The sequence below is a fragment of the Esox lucius genome, chromosome 1 (genome assembly GCF_011004845.1).
Source record: "Esox lucius isolate fEsoLuc1 chromosome 1, fEsoLuc1.pri, whole genome shotgun sequence".
Classification (NCBI taxonomy): domain Eukaryota; kingdom Metazoa; phylum Chordata; class Actinopteri; order Esociformes; family Esocidae; genus Esox; species Esox lucius.
In genome coordinates this window covers 16885021-16902128 of record NC_047569.1, presented here as the reverse complement: position 1 = coordinate 16902128, position 17108 = coordinate 16885021, and the positions used below count along the sequence as shown (strand labels likewise).

General features: G+C 41.1%; 1 protein-coding gene across 4 annotated transcripts in view; it reads right to left on the bottom strand.

Moving 5' to 3' along the window:
* Positions 1–17108, bottom strand: part of LOC109615805 (nitric oxide synthase, inducible) — a 38211-nt gene that overhangs the window by 2433 nt on the left and 18670 nt on the right. For 3 of the 4 annotated variants that reach the window (XM_020046513.3, XM_020046517.3, XM_034291470.1), the window contains 21 exons: positions 16673–16835; positions 16405–16496; positions 11087–11228; positions 10546–10685; positions 10248–10422; positions 10034–10135; positions 9583–9777; positions 9391–9473; positions 8967–9111; positions 8341–8445; positions 8192–8241; positions 7873–8047; positions 4718–4850; positions 3996–4074; positions 3703–3893; positions 1736–1905; positions 1299–1509; positions 932–1019; positions 674–795; positions 439–587; positions 94–288 (listed from right to left, as the gene is read on the bottom strand). In XM_020046513.3, coding sequence (XP_019902072.2) covers positions 94–288; positions 439–587; positions 674–795; positions 932–1019; positions 1299–1509; positions 1736–1905; positions 3703–3893; positions 3996–4074; positions 4718–4850; positions 7873–8047; positions 8192–8241; positions 8341–8445; positions 8967–9111; positions 9391–9473; positions 9583–9777; positions 10034–10135; positions 10248–10422; positions 10546–10685; positions 11087–11228; positions 16405–16496; positions 16673–16835 — 2905 coding nt within the window. The remainder of the gene's footprint in view (positions 1–93; positions 289–438; positions 588–673; positions 796–931; positions 1020–1298; positions 1510–1735; positions 1906–3702; positions 3894–3995; positions 4075–4717; positions 4851–7872; positions 8048–8191; positions 8242–8340; positions 8446–8966; positions 9112–9390; positions 9474–9582; positions 9778–10033; positions 10136–10247; positions 10423–10545; positions 10686–11086; positions 11229–16404; positions 16497–16672; positions 16836–17108) is intronic. The other variant, XM_020046518.3, reaches the window with a different exon arrangement.

The window sequence follows — 17108 nt, the reverse complement described above, 5'->3', positions numbered from 1 at the left end:
AATAAAAATACAATCCAAGGCATAACAAACCAAGGCGAAAAAGGCATTCACATCCATTTTCATATTAATGATTGAGAATAATCTGCAACCAACCTTGAGTTTGGCCAGATATTCTCCTGCCTGGGTGAGGGTGATGCCAAGTTGGCTGCTCAGGATCTCTTGTACTGCTAGAGTAACTCCTTGGGCCATGTTCACACCCCCACAAACATAGAGGTGACCCTCCTTCTGACACAACACACTTAGCACCTCCTCTGCCATGCTGTCCCTCAGAAAATCCTGGACATATAACTATTCACACAGAGAGGTCAAAGGTTAAAAGTAATAGTACAAGGACATGGGAACAATGTTCACTTGAATCTCAAGCCAGTCAGATTCAGTCAAGCTTTTCAAATGCTAACTTAGTGCACTATTTAAAAAGAAATGACCAAAGCAATGTACCTTTGGGTAACCCGGCTGACAGGAGTATGTGGACGTAACACTCTTCAAGACACCTTTACGTATCATCTCCAGTGTTTCTTCTTTGTATAACTCATCTGTCTCTGAGCTCTTGCAGCCAAAAACAAGACTCATAGGACCTCCAGAAAACCCTGCAGAGACAAAACCAAGGTCAGAGATTTTGAATCAAAACTCCAGACACACGCACACCCATCTCTCTTTAGCTGTTTCTCTCTACCTGTTTGTTTCATGTCATATAGGCGTTGCTGCCAGAAGCTTCGGAAGGGTGCAATGCCACTGCCAGCCCCCACTAGAATGACTGGAGTACTGGGCTCAGCTGGAAGGTGGAAACCATTTGAGCTGCAAACAATAATATAATCAGTTAGCTTTAAATAATGATTTAGATCTATCATACTGAGGAGTAAATACACAAACTAGCATTTGGTGCAAGTGGGGTATGTCAGCCTAAAATACAGAATGTTACAATATTCTGTACCTGTTGATGAAACATGGGACCAGGTCTCCTTCATTAATGGTATTCAACCATGTGCTGCACACCCCATGGTGAAGAGGACCCTGTCCTTCTAGAAGAACAGTACAGAAAAAATACAGTACAGGTACTCAGCCAGTGGTTCAAATACTTTCAAATATTTACAGTAAAAATGCATTTTCATTGATAGGTTTAAGACATCCTGTACATAAGAGAAAGAAAATGTTTTGTGTTATGTTTATTTTTCAAATAATATAAATCACACCCAGAATAACTTTAGTAAGCGTTATTGGATTTTTCTCTCTGCTTGGGGTTTTAATAAAAATATTTGAAACAGTAAAAGTATTATTCTAAAATGAATATAATCTTGAACCTTGAGTGTGATAGTTGAGCACCGTCACAGTGAGATGTAGCTCATTGGGGTGGAGCTGAGGGGAGGAGCTGATAGAGTAGAGGCGGGGCTTGAGCACGGGCAGCTGGCTGAGTAGGAATTCTGAAGAGGGTTCTAAAGAAGGGAACTCTTCCAGGACCTCCAGAAAATTTGGAACACAGAATGTCTTCCACTTTGTGTACTCCTGAGAGTTCTGACAGCAAATAAAGACAATAAATACCCAAGAACATATCCACTGATATACCTCTTTGGATAGAGCTTTGAAATAGTTTTGCAGGAAATGTGATTGAGCTTTTCTTCAGTTATACAGAATTACATATACTGTGAGGTACTGTACATCAAAGATTCTTTCATGTCATATTTTGTTTGAAATGAAAATAATGCAAACCAGTCTTGCAGACAAGCATTAGATAAGATACCTTTGCCAAGGTCAATAGACGCTGGCAATGTTCTTCCTGTTTTGTCAGCTGAGAGAGCTTGTGTAAAAGGTTCTGAGAGGGGGGCGTGGTCACATCCAGGAAGTATGTGAGCGCCTGAGACAAATGCCGTTCTGGGGTATGTTTGACAATTTGCCAGTTTTTCTCACCCTCTGTAAGGTAAAAAGAAAAATATCTTAGGGTAGATTATCTCTGGAATTTCTTCATTATGTAATTGGCATTGGAAAGTCCCCAGTTACGTATTTTTCCTCTCACTTCCTCTTTCTCTCTCTTTCTCTTTGGTCCTTTTTTTGCCTCTCTAATTTTCTTATATAATTTGTTACCTAAAGGCTAGGAATCTGTGAAAATAACAGTGGATTCACACAACTTGTGCAGTTCGTGTGGCCCACTGATAAAGTAGGCACCTGAAGTACTAGTAAAGATGGACAGGTAACAGTGTCCTTGTCAGTGGCCTGTCTTGACTAAACAGTCCACAAACCACCCCAGAACCCCCAGCATCCAGAACCGAACCAGTTGCCCAATGGACTGCAGGCTTTAAAATGTTACCAGAATACTAGACCAGAACCAGATCTATTCTACCCTTCTCTTCCTCATAGCCTATAATTCCCCCCAAACCAAATAAATGTCAAGAAGGAACCTATGAGCGAACAAATAAATAAAGCATCAACGTTTGTTTTAATTAATTAAACACAACACTAGGGGTGAAATTTTACGCCTTACCCACTGTAGGGTATGTATTGTGGTTTGAGGGCCACAGTTCTGTGAATTTTTCGGTACAGTGCAGAAATGTATTTTAAACAGTTCCAGAAGATCAGGTTTTCGTTTATTCGTCAAAAGACGCAACACTAATCCAGGAAGAACATACAATGGCTGATGATACCACAATCTAAAATAAAACAATGTCATATTTGTTAACATGGCACAAATATTGTTTTACATACCCATATAGAGCAGGTACCAACTGTTTGTTGAGATAAGAAAGAGGCACATTCGTCACATGACTCAAGCACCTTAGAAGGTGATAAAACCCTGTAATCTCAACCAGAGTGTGGGCGCATATCGGAAGCTATTTTTCTAGACATATTTGTGCTGTTTCTTGGAGTGTCTGTGCAGGTCTGGGTAAATTGATACTGAGGGTGATGTTCAACGTGTTTGAGGTGTTAGCAGCTGTGAAGGCTACTTCCATCAAGCAGTGGTGACATACAGCCAATGTTCAACCGACCGGCCTACTGAAATGCCAAAATGCTGCCAAACTGGATATTTAAACAGTTGTTTAGGATTTTACAATGTTGTTTTATCCCCCACTCACCATTGTAAAACTTTAAATTCCTCCTTGAGTTTGGTTCACAAAACAACAATAGAAAAAGCCCCAACAATTATTATGATTCAGATTAGATTAGACTTCCGCAAAGTCTCTTGTTTAAAAGAATAGTCTGATGTTTTTTCAACTCCATCAGATACATTTTCCAGCTCATTTAGAGGCATTCAACACTAGCGTGGGTTACGCAACATTTGTGAATAACAATGCAGGGAGAGCTGTGACCTCAGCCAGGCTAATTCAGTTTATTCTTTTGGGCTCACATGCGAATCGTAAAGAGACCCAAGTATCATTTGGTATGGTTACTCATGCATGTAACGTAAATACCGGATCCAACAGAAGTGGGCTGAGATCAACATCTCCCCTCTACCATAACACATCTCATCCAGCTAGGCCTACGGCCACAGTCCATACAGACATGATCTGTAAAATCTGCAAAGTCAACCATTGCAGACATTACATCACACAACCCCGTAACCTTTGTGGGAAAGACAGACATAGTCCCAGGTCCAACGCTAGCAACACTAGGGCCAACACTACCACATTTCCCAAGTCACAATCATACCACACCTCCCATAAAATAATTTCGTAGACCCGAAATAATTCTCTCAAACTTAATTATTTTTTTTACCTAGAAATGAGTCTGAGCAATATTCCAGTCGTAGGCACTGGCTGATTTGAGGTGGGTGGGGAAGGAACTTCAGGATACCATCCACCAGTTCAGGGAGGTTTCCTGGAAAAACTGCCACATGGTCTCCTGGAGCAAATTCCAAGACATCTTCACTTTTCTCCTTCTCTAGCTCCACCAGAATGGTGGACAAGCTAAATTCATGAATGACAGTACTGAAATTAGTACTGAAAATTTTTTGATCAATAACATGCCAGTGGGTTATAAATTACTGTAGCAGATGACAAGTATTGAACCTTGAACAGTGGCTCTGTAGATTCTGTCTCCTCTTCAGTTTCATTGGAAAGACCGTTTTAGAGTGAACAGCTGAAAGTGCTGAAAAATAGGTCCGAAACAAACTCATCACTATCAGTGGCTGACTGAAATGCAAGATTTGTTGATAATGCTTTATAGCTTCAAACCAGTCAGTTGTCCATCCCCGTTCATCCTATTAAACCAGTCAGTTGTCCATCCCTGTCCATCCCTCAAACCAGTCGGTTGTCCATCCCCGTCCATCCCTCAAACCTGTCAGTTGTCCATCCCCGTCCATCCCTCAAACCAGTCAGTTGTCCATCCCCGTCCATCCCTTTAAACCGGTCAGTTGTCCATCCCCGTCCAGTCTATTAAACCAGTCAGTTGTCCATCCCCGTCCATCCCTCAAATCAGTCAGTTGTCCATCCCCATCCATTCTATTAAAACAGTCAGTTGTCCATCCCCGTCCATCCCTTTGAACCCGTCAGTTGTCCATTCCCACCATCCCTCAAACCAGTCAGTTTTCCATCCCCGTCCATCCCTTTAAACCAGTCAGTTGTCCATCCCCGTCCACCCTAATAAACCAGTCAGTTGTCCATCCCCGTCCATCCCTTTAAACCAGTCAGTTGTCCATCCCTGTCCATCCCTTTAAACCAGTCAGTTGTCCATCCCCGTCCATCCCTTTAAACCAGTCAGTTGTCCATCCCCGTCCATCCCTTGGGAGTACCTCTGATGTGGTCCTGGCTGCATCTCTCCAGTGCCATGCGGTACGTCATAGAGTCCTTGACCTCATTTAACCTCTCTGCCTCAGGGAGCTGCAGACTCACATGACCCTGGAAGTTGAACTCTTTATAGGCACTCTGAAATCAGAAAATCATCCTTGCAGATCAAGAAAACATCCATAGAGTTATTTTTATTTTACTTGAGAATTATGTTACAATGTGATAATATATGAAAACAACATACTGGCATAAGATTTAGAAATGACAACGGTGACCTGAAATCTGCCAGGGAAGCACAGTTCCCTCAACCCCTCCCAGGTTAAAGTTAGTCCTCCATTTCTTCAAAATTAGCCAATTACATTAAAATGTCAAATATTTCATTAAATTATAAGCTTCTTTACTGGTTAGTTATCATAAGGCAGCAGGCAGTATGATGGCAATTGATGTTTGAGAGCTAACTGATGGTCGTCAACACGTTACGATCAATGCGTTTTGGTCGGCTTTACATGCACATATGTTTCCAAATTTTCCGTCTCGGGGGTTGTGTAGTGATTAGACAGCCTCAGCCAATGTCATCTGGTGCATGGGGTTAACATAATTACTTCTATTCACATATCAAACAAACAAACTGAACAGTCACATTCTCATAGTCACTATTCATCCCAACAAATTAGTCCAAGAAATTCCATGACAGCAGCAGCAGTTAGCCAAAGAGTTATGGCATCTAATAAAAGGTTGCCAGATAAAATTCTGAAACTGCGTTTCAGAGCAGCTTTGTCATGCGGCTACACGAGAAATGTTTTACAAATTAAAAAAAGGATTTGTTTAACCAGGGCTATGGTGAACCTGGTGGGTTCATGGAGCCACTGCAACCGGTCCTTGGGAAGATCCCTCAAAAGTATCACATCTCATGTGCATAATTGATTGTTTACAAATTGTATTATATTGGAGACAAAAATTACAATGTGACATGCAATATTCCCTACATTTTTGGGAGGTTACAGAGCAAATGTCTAGTCTCCTGAGTGAAATAAATAGAGAATTATGGGCAACTTCTGGCATCCAAACCAAGTGAACACTCAGGCTTAACCACTTTTAGTTATACAAACCCGATTCCAAAAAGGATGGGACACTGTACAATTGTGAATAAAAACAGAATGCAATGATGTGGAAGTTTCAAATTTCAATATTTTATTCAGATTACAACATAGATGACATATCAAATGTTTAAACTGGGAAAATGTATCACTTTAAGGGAAAAATAAGTTGATTTTAAATTTCATGGCATCAACACATCTCAAAAAAGTTGGGACAAGGCCATGTTTACCACTGTGTGGCATCCCCTCTTCTTTTTATAACAGACTGCAAACGTCTGGGGACTGAGGAGACAAGTTTCTCAAGTTTATGAATAGGAATGTTGTCCCATTCTTGTCTAATACAGGCTTCTAGTTGTTCAACTGTCTTAGGTCTTCTTTGTTGCACCTTCATCTTTATGATGCGCCAAATGTTTCCTATGGGTTAAAGATCTGGACTGCAGGCTGGCCATTTCAGTACCCGGATCCTTCTTCTATGCAGCCATGACATTGTAATTGATGCAGTATGTGGTCTGGCATTGTCATGTTGGAAAATGTAAGGTCTTCCCTGAAAGAGACGATGTCTGGATGGAAGCATATGTTGTTCTAGAACTTGGATATAACTGTCAGCATTGATGGTGCCTTTCCAGATGTGTAGACTACCCATGCCACACGCACTCATGCAACCCCATACCATCAGAGATGCAGGCTTCTGAACTTAGCACTGATAACAACTTGGGTTGTCCTTGTCCTCTTTAGTCCGATGACATGGCGTCCCAGTTTTCCAAAATGAACTTCAAATTTTGATTCGTCTGACCACAGAACACTTTTCCACTTTGCCACAGTCCATTTTAAATGATCCTTAGCCCAGAGAAAACGCCTGCGCTTCTGGATCCTGTTTAGATACGCTTTCTTTTTTGACCTATAGAGTTTTAGCCGGCAACGGCAAATGGCATGGTGGATTGTGTTCACCGACAATGTTTTCAGGAAAGATTCCTAAGGGTGGCTGGGCGATCCCTTAGAGATAGGGTGAGAAGCTCGGTCACCCGGGAGGAGGTCAGAGTAGAGCCGCTGCTCCTCCACATCGAGAGGGGTCAGCTGAGGTGACTTGGGCATCTGTTTCGGATGCCTCCGGAACGCCTTCCTGGGAAGGTGTTCCGGTCACGTCCCACCGGGAGGAGACCCCGGGGAAGACCTAGGACACGCTGGAGGGACTATGTCTCCCGGCTGGCCTGGGAACGTCTTGGTGTCCTCCCGGAAGAGCTGGAGGAAGTGTCTGGGGAGAGGGAAGTCTGGGCATCTCTGCTTAGACTGCTGCCCCCGCGACCCGGCCCCAGATGAAGCGGAAGAAGATCTATTCCTAAGCCCATGTTGTGATTTCCATTACAGTATCATTCCTGTATGTGATGCAGTGCCGTCTGAGGGCCCGAAGATCACCGGCATCCAGTATGGTTTTCCGACCTTGACCCTTACGCACTGAGATTGTTCCAGATTCTCTGAATCTTTGGATGAGTTGTGATTCTGAAATGAAGATCATGACTAAAAATGCCAAATTAAAAAGAGAGGGAGTTTTGTTCAGCAATAATTATGTTTTTGGAGATGAAGGCAGGGTTTGGATTGATTGGTTGATAGCCATGGTATGTGTGACTGTAAACCATGGGTATGATGGCACATCACTTTTTACTGCTTTAATTGCACTGGTAACTGGTTAATAAGAACAATAAGTCACCTTGGGTGTTTGGGATTTAATGACAATATACCATGGTTATCAGCCAGTCAGCATTCAGGATTCAAACCACCCAGTTTATAAGACACTAAATACCAAGGGAAAGACATGTCATAACTTTTGACTGTTCTAATTGCATGGGAAACCAGTTTATCATAGCAATTAGCCATCTCTGGGGTTTGTGGTATATTGCCAAAATAGCAATGGGTTGTGCCTTTGAACAGCTCGTAGCTGTGGTATAGTGGCCATATACCACAGCCCCATGCCTTATTTCTTTAATTTACTATGCACATAATCAGTCACTATGACATTGCTAATATTTATTGTTAAGTCACAGAGGCACCCGCTCTTTTCTACCCACCTTTAGCACGTTGAGAGCCCAGACAGAGAAGGCCTCCTCCTGTCCATGCAGTTCATCCCCCTCTCCAGTGGGAGTCAGCCGCTTTGCCCCCAACTTCTCCAGCTTGTCATCCACAGCATGAGCAAATGCACAGAATTGTGGGTACATTCTAGATCCCAGCCCAAACACACAGTACCTTGGGGAAGATCAGTTTCAAAACCAGTTAAGGTGCCATGTTGTTATTACATCTTGAAGATGGATGTAAATCACAATGTAATGAACAAGTAAATCACAGCACCAAGTGAGCAATGCAGTGAGAAATGCTTGTGACACTATTTACCTTATCTTGTTCCTGAGATAACATAAGGAGAAAAGCTGCTTCCTGAAACTCTAGAGAAAGGACCAGATTAAGATGTGGTGAATATGACAACATTACATTTTAAAATGATGGTAGATATCTTTGTTAAAATCTACAAAATACAGAAACACCTCTCCATTTTGGGGGGAGTCTCCATTCCCAAAGGTGCTTGTGACCACAACCAGGAGGCTCTCCTGTTCCATGTCACTGAGATTGTAGTCCTCCATGCAAAGCAACTGAGATGTTTGTCCAGACAAGCTTCAGTTAAAGTAAATGTAGTCCTAACATTGTACAAAATACAGTATTTTCTCCAACCGAGTAGTTTAATTCTAACTCCATTCATTTAAAGAAAAGCTATACTCAGGTTAAAACTGCAGTTTCATCACCCACATTTAGAATAATTATGGCATAATAGTGGTGATAAAACAACAGGATGGGGACAAACTATGTAGTAAATCCACAGCTAACAGAGATTCTAATAAAATTCTAAATATGGATTTGGGACAGCACTTTATAATGACACCGTAAACCTTTGGAATATCGGTATATTTTGGAGACAAGAACAGAATGTTTATGTACTAATAACTCCTCATTCCTCTAATGTGTAATTAACCCTGAATGATCTCATAATATTATCCTTACATCCAATTTGGTACCAATTATTCATTCACAGTGGCTAACACAAATTACATAAAGTGTGTTAGCCTGATGCAACAGCCTCTCATCAGTCTAGATTGGAATAGGATGGTTTTCCTACCCTGGAGTTGAAGGCAGAGTTCAGCATGGAGTTCAGTCTTTGGGCCAAAGTCTGTGATTTGCCTGTTTCAGTGGCATAAATGACAGTGCAGCGCACCCTTTTAGCCAGCACTCTGCTCATGAGAGTTGAAGAGAAGAGCACAGCCCTAAAGGAGGGAAACACAAGCTCATTATTCCTTGATATGAGCCAATATGATATTATATTAGGTATTTACTGGTGAGATCGAGTCTTAGAGCCAACAAAGTTGTCCCAGACCAATGCGCTTAACCGTAATTACTTAGAGGTTGTGGCTGTATATGAAAATGTGTTCTCCATTAACTTACCTGGTAAATAAGAGTACAACACTGTAGAAACTTAAATATTCTGACTGCATTATAACTAATCAAGCAGGTGTGTTGAATGTATCTTGTTCAACGACCATTACCTGGCAAGTGATTTGAAACTGATCTGTTTGTTGCTTGAGGTTTTCTTCCCATTAGTCCAGACATGAGTAGTCCAAGGATCAGGCTTTAAACAAAATAACAGTCACTGACACTCAAATAGCAACAGCCCAGTCATTCTGTATTTCCTGATACGTGTTTATTATGTGGGAATAAGATTCCTTCTCAGTACTAACCTGGTAGAAAAAGAAGGGTGATAGGATGTAGTTGACCATCTCCTGGTGGAAGATGGGGGAGAGAGCGCCCGACATGGGTGGAACCAGCCAGACCCAGTCTGCAGGGCAGCCGCCACGCAGCCGGAACTCTGTTTCCATGTGTTTGATGAAGGACTCTGCTACAGAGTGGTGGTCTGTGATTGTCACCTTATTCTTCTGAAATGTACAAAAATGAGACAAAAGAAGGAAGGAAAAATATATTTCAAAGAAAGGACAAGGAGTTTTGTCATTATAGTGTAGCATCCGGAAGTTATATATTATGGGACGTTAGCATTTGAATCTTATAGTAAATATGACCTGATGTAACAAAAGAACAACAGCTGTAAAAACAACAATAACAAACCCAAAACAACTTGGGCTTCATACTGGGAACAACATGCCTTTTGATTGGCCCCGCATTCATGAAAGGTACCTGGAAACTGTATATGACTGCAACATTGATGGCCACCAGGGCCTGGTCCTTCCAAAGTGAGGACAGCTTGTTTGTCTCCAGGCCCATCCTACGACCCACTTCCTTTATAGAAAGAAGACAAATCATCTCAAACCACATTATTATAATGAAGTCAGACGGGTTATGATCAAAATGCACAAAAGATGGTAATATTTTGAAACAAATATCACCTAACCTCCAAGATGTTATAACGCTGATAGTCACAGAAATCCCTGACACCAATCTCTGTACCCATGTACCAGCCATTAAATGGAGCGGCAGGGAATTGAAGTCCGCCAATCTCCATCAGCATGTTGGACACCGCTGGCACAGCATACCACTTCAGTCCTAGGTCTTGGAACCACTTATATCTATTGATAAATAATCAACAAAACTTCTGTTTACAATACAAAAGGCATAAAACAAAACCACCACAAGGACAGACCTTCGCCAATAGTCCCAATAGTCCCAGAAGTCTGGCAAAAGTAACTCACTGAGGGTGTTCCATGCGAACCTCCAGGATCAGGTCAGGAGGGATTTCATAAATATCCGGATCCTCCCCATTGGCCTGCAGGACCAGTGGCAACACATCAAAAAGCCCATAGCGGGGTCTCCATCCAAGCTGGATACAGATCTTTAAGGACACAGATAAAAAATCTAAACCCCTTCATAGATGCAAACAGTAAGCCCTGCCCTCCATCACTGGAGCGTAGCATGCTAGACTATAATTCATAATTTAATACACTGTCCATTCACAACTAGGGTCCCATGAAACTAAATGATCGAGTATATAGTTGTTAGGCTGGTTATTTGGGGGCCAGTCCATCTGACTCTTCAGTCACAAAAATGTTCAGTTTACTTCAAGAAGACTTATCCAACAACTGGAGAGCCAGATTACTCTCTTTAAAACTGCAACCATTAAAATGTATGTTTTTGATTAAGCAAACACAATATCTAATCCTCCAATGGTCAGTTATTCCTATATGTTTCAATACGTGCAGAGATGGATCTAGGGGTTTATAGATACTACATTACCTCAGTGAATTCCACACTGGATGGGTCTCCCTGGATACTGCCATCAGGCATCTGGTAACCTGCATACTTAACCAACTGGCTGTTCCACACCCGGAAATCATGCCGGTCATCCACTCTCTGAGGGAATACGGTAATCGCAGACCTGCAAGAAAAAATATAAGACAAAGATGTAGATATGTTATAACAAAAAGAGGGCAAACCAAATTAGTCATGGAACACGGAAGTGTTTGTTTTAGTTTGTTTCTGCTTGCAATGCAGATTTTTTGACTTGGGACTCCCAATTTCAATTGGTGAATTTGGACGATGATAATAACACTAATTCCAGGCTGGGACAGAGATTAATAATTGCTTGTCCTGAAAAATTACTTAATGGGCCTTCAAGAATTACTCAGGGAAAGAGGAATTTCACTCAAATATGAATGTAGGTCGAACTATCCCTCTAAGAAACTGGTCCATAACTAAATTAGATTCGATTGAACTTTATTGTCATTGAACAGAAAAAAGTACAGTACAACGAAATGCAGTTAGCATCTAACCAGAAGTGCAAATAGAAGAGGGCAGAAAATGTACAAGTATTAAGTATAATGTACAGTATGTAACAGGTGGCAATTCTAAATGTGCATTGAAGGCAAACTGAAGGTGAATTTGCAACTGAAATGCAGGGATAACAGCAATGAGGTTCCCAAGGTAGAAAGGTACATGTACAGTGGATATAAAAAGTCTACATACCCCTGTATGAATGAGACTGAGACAAGAATGAGACAAAGAAAAATCATGTCAGAACTTTTTCCACCTTCATTGTGACCTATAACGTGAACAATTCAATTAAAAAACAAATTGAAATCTTTGAGGGGGAAAAATAAAAAACTAACAATAAACTGTTTGCATATGTGTGCACACCCATAATCTCATACTTTGTTGAAGCACCGTTTCCTTTTATTACAGCACTGGATAGGAGTCTATTAGCATGGCAAATCTTGACATGTCAATATTTGCCCACTCTTCTTTGCAAAAGCGCTCCAAATCAGTCAGATTGCGAGGACATCTCCTGTGCACAGCCATCTTCAGATCACCCCACAGATGTTCAATTGGATTCAAAGCATGATGCTGCCACCATCATGCTTCACTGTGGGTATGGTGTTCTTTGGGTGATGTGCAGTGTTTTTTTCAGGAAAATTCTACTAGAACAGCTGAACTTTCTTCATGATTAATCAGAGTCACTTTAAATTATGGCAGGTGTGTAATGAGTTTGAATGTGATTGTTTCATTTTGAACATAGCCAAATCCCCAGTTATAAGAGGGTGAGCACACTTATGCAACCAGGTTTTGATTTTTCATTGAAGATTTAATTTCATTTGAACTGTTCACACTATAGGTTACATTAAAAGTGGAAAAAGTTCTGACATGATTTATCTGTGTCTCATTGTTTTACATCACAAAAACCTGGAATTTTAGCAGGGGTGTGTAGACTTTTCATATCCACTGTAGCAAATGAAATGATCCTTATCAGACTTTACAAAGCAGGGCCAGAGTCCAGTAGTACAAGGGGAGTATTGCAACAAGGTCCCTGAGAGGCAGTACTAAGTGTTGGGCGGGTGGGTTACAGTAGCTGGGAAGGAGCCGGAACGAAGAGACCTGTACCGCCTGCCTGATGGTAGGAGGGCAAACAGTTTGTGGCATGGATGTGAAGGGTCCCTGATGATGTTGCGCGTCCTATGCAGACATCACTTGCACTGGAGGTCTACGATGGTTGGGAGCTGGGCACCAGTGATGTGCTGGACGTTTTTCAGAATGTTTTCAATTGTGCAGCGGTAAAAGTTCACAAGGATCTTGGAAGACAGTCAGGCCTACTTCATCCTCCTCAAAAAAAAGCACTGCTGCGCCTTTTTGACCAGGGTTGAGGTGTTGAGGATCAATGAGAGGTCCTCAGAGATGTGGACACCCAGGAATTTGAAGCTGGCCAAACGCTCTACCTCAGTTCCATTGATGAGATCTGGGGTGTGACTGAAGCCTTTAGACTTCCTGTAATCCTCAATGGAGGAGGTGAAGTTATCTAACCTGACAGACTGGGGTTTGTTGGTAAGGATGTCCAAAGTCCAGTTGCAGAGAGAGGAGCTGATCCCTAGGTCATTGAGTTTGTTGACCAGCCTAGAGGGGATGAGCATGTTGAATGCTGAGCTAAAGTCTATGAACAACATTCTCACACAGGTGTTGGGTTTGTCCAGGTGGGTCAGGGCAGAGTGTAGAGCCGTGGAGATGGCATCCTCTGTAGACCTGTTTGATCGGTAAGCAAACTGGTAGGGATCCAGTGTTGGGGGGAGGCAGGACTTAAGGCGGGCCAGGACCAGTCTTTCAAAGCACTTCATGATCGTGGGGGTAAGTGCCACAGGTCGGAAGTCATTCAGGCTTGAAGCAGTCGACTGCTTCGGCACGGGCACAAAGGTTGTGGTCTTGAAGCACGTGGGGACGACCGCCTGGGCCAGTGACAGGTTGAAAATGTCAGTAAAGACCTCAGCAAGCTGCCCAGCACATGCTCTGAGCACATGCCATCAGGACCAGCAGTCTTGCGCGCATTCACCCTGCTCAGTGCAGACAACACATTTGTGATGGATATTTTGAAGGGGAAGTCGTCTGGAGGGAGCTCAGATTTAATGACTGGATCTATGTTGTCCCTGTCGAAGTGAGCGTAGAACCTGTTTAATTGTCCTGGGTGTCGCTGGGTGTTGGGGGTAGGGTTCTTTGGTCGGTAGTTTATGATGGCTTCACACACTTAACATTGTAAGTTACAGGTTAATGTTCCATGTGGTTCAGCATGTGGAAAGGGTCAGGTTTGTTGCTGTGCTCATGACAGAGGATCTGAATTAGTCCATAAACACCAACACTGTTGTGAAGAAAGTGCAAAAGTGCCTCTTCAAACTCAGAAATTTGACATTGCAGTCCCAGAGGACCCATGTAAAGTTCTAGTATGCACTAACAAGAAAATACTCTCTGGCTAAATAACTGGCTGATACGACAACTCATCATAGGCTGATGAGGTCAGCCAATCGTAACAGCCATGACACAATGCATGCCCTTCAGGGCACTTTCTTCAGAAAACAAGAAAGCAGGCAAGCCTAGTTCAGCCGGCCCTCAATAAAAAGTACTGATTATTGTTGCCCACCTGGGATTCAAACACAGGTCTCCCACATAAGAGGCTGTGTCTTTCACCACTAAGCCACAGAGGTATAAACTTGTTTGGAGTTGGTATTGCATTTCATCATTAGATAATTTTGTCACACATTAACATCACACTGAGTTTGAATATGTTGTTTGACACCACTAAGCATTGTGCTAAACTGACTAACGTTTCATATTAAGTGTACCTCCACCACAAATAGCATCTATGAACTGTATAACTTTTGCCACTGGCCATTTAAAAAGCTTATTTGCCAGTAATATTTCGCTAGACATCATTAGGAATCGTGTTAAACTGACTAACATTTCTTATTAAGTTTATCTCCACCACAAATAGAATCTATGAACTGTATGGCTTTTGCTACTGGCCGTTTTAACAGCTTATTAGCCATTCTTGAATCACACTGATACAGTAACTATCAACATAGGTGGAGATAACTAACTTTCTCGTCAACTAACTTTACCTGAACTAACTTTCTTACCAGCGGGGAAAGAGCTTCTCGGCTCTTTCCCCGCTGGTGCAGGCGGAGCACTTCAGGCATTCCTTTATGCTGACAGCCATCAGACCGTACAATGACTAATGATTTGTGCACATATTGAATAGGTAACTGATTTACGCTCGAGCAAATAAAACTTCTTCCTGATCAGCGATTCTCACGCTCACAATGACTACTTCTCAGCAGGAACTGCAATGTAGACAATCAGTTTTGAGAACACCCAAGAAATACTTTTATTCAACCAATCTCAAATCAATCAATCAAATGTATTTTCTTTATAAAACCCTTATTATTTCAGCAGTTGTCACACAGTGCTTCTGCAGATACTCAGCCTAAACCCCAAATGTCACCACTTTAACTATAATCTTGTTATAATACATTTGTAATATTATATTTTTATGTATTATAATTTTTTTTTATATTATATTTTTATCTCTTCAGGCTGCTGTTAAACCCACATTTTCTCCAGGGATTAGCAAAATTATATCAATCAAAGTAAAATAAGGGTATAAAGCACACACATTATGTACACCTACATGCAAACACAACTACTCCAAGCTTTTGTTCAACATAATTTACACTGGTACTGATGTTGAACACTGGTCACTTTCCATTATGTATATCCTGAGATTATTTTACAGTAATAGCCATTTGTAATTGTGTTGTCTTTTTTATGTTATTCACATTTAATAACATTATATTTTGCATAGTTTAGGGGCACAAACAGAAGCATTTAGATATAGATGCAATAACATTTGCAATATTGTGTGTGGGACCAAAACATTTTTTTTCTTCGTATCCATCTTAGCATCCACAAAGCTTTCTCTGCTCTTAAACCTATTCTATACATCTCTAAAACAAAGGTGGTTGCGTAGGAAGAATAGCCCATTTGCCCCTGTTGTGATTGTTCTTGGGAGTTTGGCTATTCAGCACACTGCCTTTCTGTCATCACATTGTCAAGCTACAGGTCAAGGTTAAAAATAACTTTGGTTTTTCCTTTGTAATCGTTAATTCTTTATGAACCCATGTGCCTTCAAGTGATGTGCCTCTTCACAGTAGTTCTGCCATTGTTGCCTTTGCCTTCATGTTGCAAACATATTTGTGTGCCTTTTGCATTGTTTATTGTCTGTTTCCTGGTCAGTTTCATTTATCATGTATGCTGTTGTCATGTACTTATCATTCTCTGTTTTCTTCGTGTTTCTTTTACAGTTTAGTGGTTTCTGTGTGATTGGTTTTAATGTCTCTTTGTTAGTTCTGTGCTTTGCCATTCTATCTGTGTTGTCTGTCTCTTTATTTAATCCCCGTAAACATTTCCCAAAAGGAGCCTTTTTGCTATTGAGAATTAGAATTTGCTCTTAATTGACTTGCCTGGTAAAATAAAATTAAAATAAAAACTGGAAATGACACTTGCAATGCCTGAGTTTGACTCCTACAGTGGACCAGTACAACACCGTATGAAATGTATCCACCGCGACTTTCAGGATAATAGAAATGTAAACTACGAACTGTAAGTGTAAGAAATTAAATGTAAAAGGGGCATTAGAAACTCTTATCCTGAGCCATCTACAGATGAAAATCTTTGCGATATAATACAGTAGTTTTGCCCTCTGCCTCACATTACCTTACACTTCCAATGTGAGCTTTTACCTTAAATTTCCTCCATTTGTGGCAAACTGTAAATGTTCACACAGATACTGGAACATGTCCTGAGTTGTCCTGCATTTTCTGGCATCAAATACCTGCAGTACATTTGAAAAAAATAACATGTTGCATTCATTCCACATAGTACAACACACATACACACACACACACACACACACACACATTTGCATGAATTAAAAACATAACACATAAATAGATATTGATAAAAGATCATATATATTCTACCTTGTAAGCATGCCAAGTCATCTGTTACCTGTAAGTTGGACCACTGAATCCTGCCAATGCATCTTGGGGCATTCCTCCATGCATGCTGAGCACCAAACACTAATTCCTCTGAAGTGAGTTGATATGTTCCTGTGGTATTAATCTCCATTGCAATTTCTTCCAATCTGGCATGGTGCTGTTTAATTTTGGGGCTATGCAATTGAGGAAAAACAATACGTAGGTCATGTAAAACAAGCAAATAATTAGAAAAACGTATTATATTTTCGGCCTAAATCATAAAAAAACTATAATTAAACAATTGTATTATTGTTATATTGATTAGAATCATATAATTAGAAAATAAAGGTAGTAAAAAATCAACCCCAAACGGTTCTTGAAAAAGTTATTCAAGGAACCATTAAACAGGATTATTTTAAGATGTTTTACTGAAATATGCACACAATCTTTGAAATCCAACTAAAGGT